Source organism: Coffea arabica, chromosome 11e, assembly GCF_036785885.1.
Source record: "Coffea arabica cultivar ET-39 chromosome 11e, Coffea Arabica ET-39 HiFi, whole genome shotgun sequence".
NCBI classification, from domain to species: domain Eukaryota; kingdom Viridiplantae; phylum Streptophyta; class Magnoliopsida; order Gentianales; family Rubiaceae; genus Coffea; species Coffea arabica.
Window position 1 is genome coordinate 36,528,944 of NC_092331.1, and position 1,901 is coordinate 36,530,844.

General features: G+C 40.7%; 1 protein-coding gene across 1 annotated transcript; it reads right to left on the reverse strand.

The window, feature by feature from the left end:
• Positions 1-312: 312 nt before the first annotated feature.
• LOC113718217 (uncharacterized) lies at positions 313-1,209 on the reverse strand. Its single transcript, XM_027243132.1, has one exon. It carries the CDS (start codon positions 1,207-1,209, stop codon positions 313-315), a length of 897 nt encoding a protein of 298 aa, XP_027098933.1.
• Between the last annotated feature and the right edge of the window lie 692 nt (positions 1,210-1,901).

A 1,901-nucleotide genomic window follows, 5' to 3' on the forward strand; every position in this document is an offset into this window, starting at 1 on the left:
TTGCTTCCTACCTATACTATCCTCATCAACCTGCATTAGTATAGCCTCCGAGCGTCCCTCCTCAGGACCTGGCTTCAAGACCTGCTGACCTCCTTTCTCCCCCTGAATATGATCAAGCTCGCTACCCATAATCATCATATTTCCTCTATCCTATTCCTTTCCAGCATTCTCATCGGCATGCATATTTGGTTCCCCTCCAGAGGACAATTTTAGAGCTCCAGATTCCGCAATTCCCACCAAGTTTGGAGAGAATACTATATTTGTAGATGGTTTAGGCAAAGCCTCTGTCGGAGTGGTTGTTTGGTCCACCTGCTACATTACTGCAATTGGTGTCTCATCCAAACCTCCGGAAACATCACTGCCCGCAGTCTCCCCCCTCTCCTTCTCTACCCAATCCCCATTCTGGTAACTCCAGTGACGTCTTTGGGGGTTAAAAATTACTCCTGTTTGTTTTTTCTGGGGAGACATCTTCCCATTTGCATTCCCTGCCCTCATCCAATTTCCATATTGGTTATCTTTTTTCCCTTCATTCCCACTCAAAGACGTTCCACATGATCTCTCGCTGTGTCCTATTCTCCCACAGCTATAGCAAAAATCCGGACATCTCTCATACTTAAAGTGTACCCATTTAACTCCTCCTGCCACCTTAATTATTGTCCCTCTCAGAAGAGGTTGTTCAATATCCACCAGAACAGCTATCTTCAGGTGCCTTCCTTCTTTTCCCCCTATTTGTGGTATAATGACATCCCTAACTTGATTAAAAACGGATCCTATCTTTTTGCCAACGTCCTTTGAAATCCAGTGAACTGGGAGGTTCCAGACTTGCACCCAGAGTGGAGCAAGTTTAAAGGCTTTTTCATCATCCTCTATTCCTTCGTACCACCTGTTGATCACCATTAATTGATTATCCAAAATCCAAGGACCTCCCTTAGCTATTCTATCCCTATCATTTTCCTTAGACAGAATGAATTGGAACAAGTTCGGCCCGAGCTCCACCACAGTCAAATCCTTTGGGTACCCCCAAGCTGTGGTAACAAAATTCTTAACTCCCGTATAGTTAGCTACCTTCTCACCCACAATCTTCCCTATCAAGCTGCTTTGGCATTCCTTTAAACCTGAGGACAGCTCCTCTCTCCCCACATCTGTTATCTGCAACTCCTTGCTCGATAATGTGAAGCTTTGCAAAATCTCAGCAATATCCTCAGCCATGGAACTTAACCCAACGTAATTCTGGTATATCTCTCACCCCCACACCAATGATCTCAAAGAAAATCAAGAAAACCACAAAGGAAAACCGAAAAAATATGCCTTTCTCTAGGTAAATGGCAAACTAGTAGGCAACAAAAACAAAAAGAAAAAAAATAGAGCACAATGCACCTACTTCTAATGCACCTACACTACCAGACAAGGTAAGATGAGAAAATGGCAGTTAGCTTACTTGTCTGCTGTGGTAGCCACATCGATTGTACTGCATGTTCATGCTTTGATCTGGTTCCGTGAGTGATATTTCCCCGATCAAGATCTAAAGTGTTGATTCCTTTTTGGGCATTTAAGAGCTACCACAAAGGGAAGAGATGCTCTCTTTTTTAGAGAGAGAAAGGGCCCCTACAAGAGAGGATTTGCTTGATATCCAAACTTATTTATTGCTCCATAATTTTTTTAATATAATTACTATAACTATTAATTTTTAAAACTAATTTAACATCCACAGGACCACAACATTAAAACTATGCACGAACCAAGAAATTTCCAACAATAATATATCAATTTAGTTCAAAGTACATGAAAAATAGTATCTTCAAATGTCCTCAATTTGCTTGTACTAAGATTTGTCATTCTGAATCTTTTGACCTAATTTTATATATTTAATGTTTCTTATATTTGTTAATATATTTTGACAC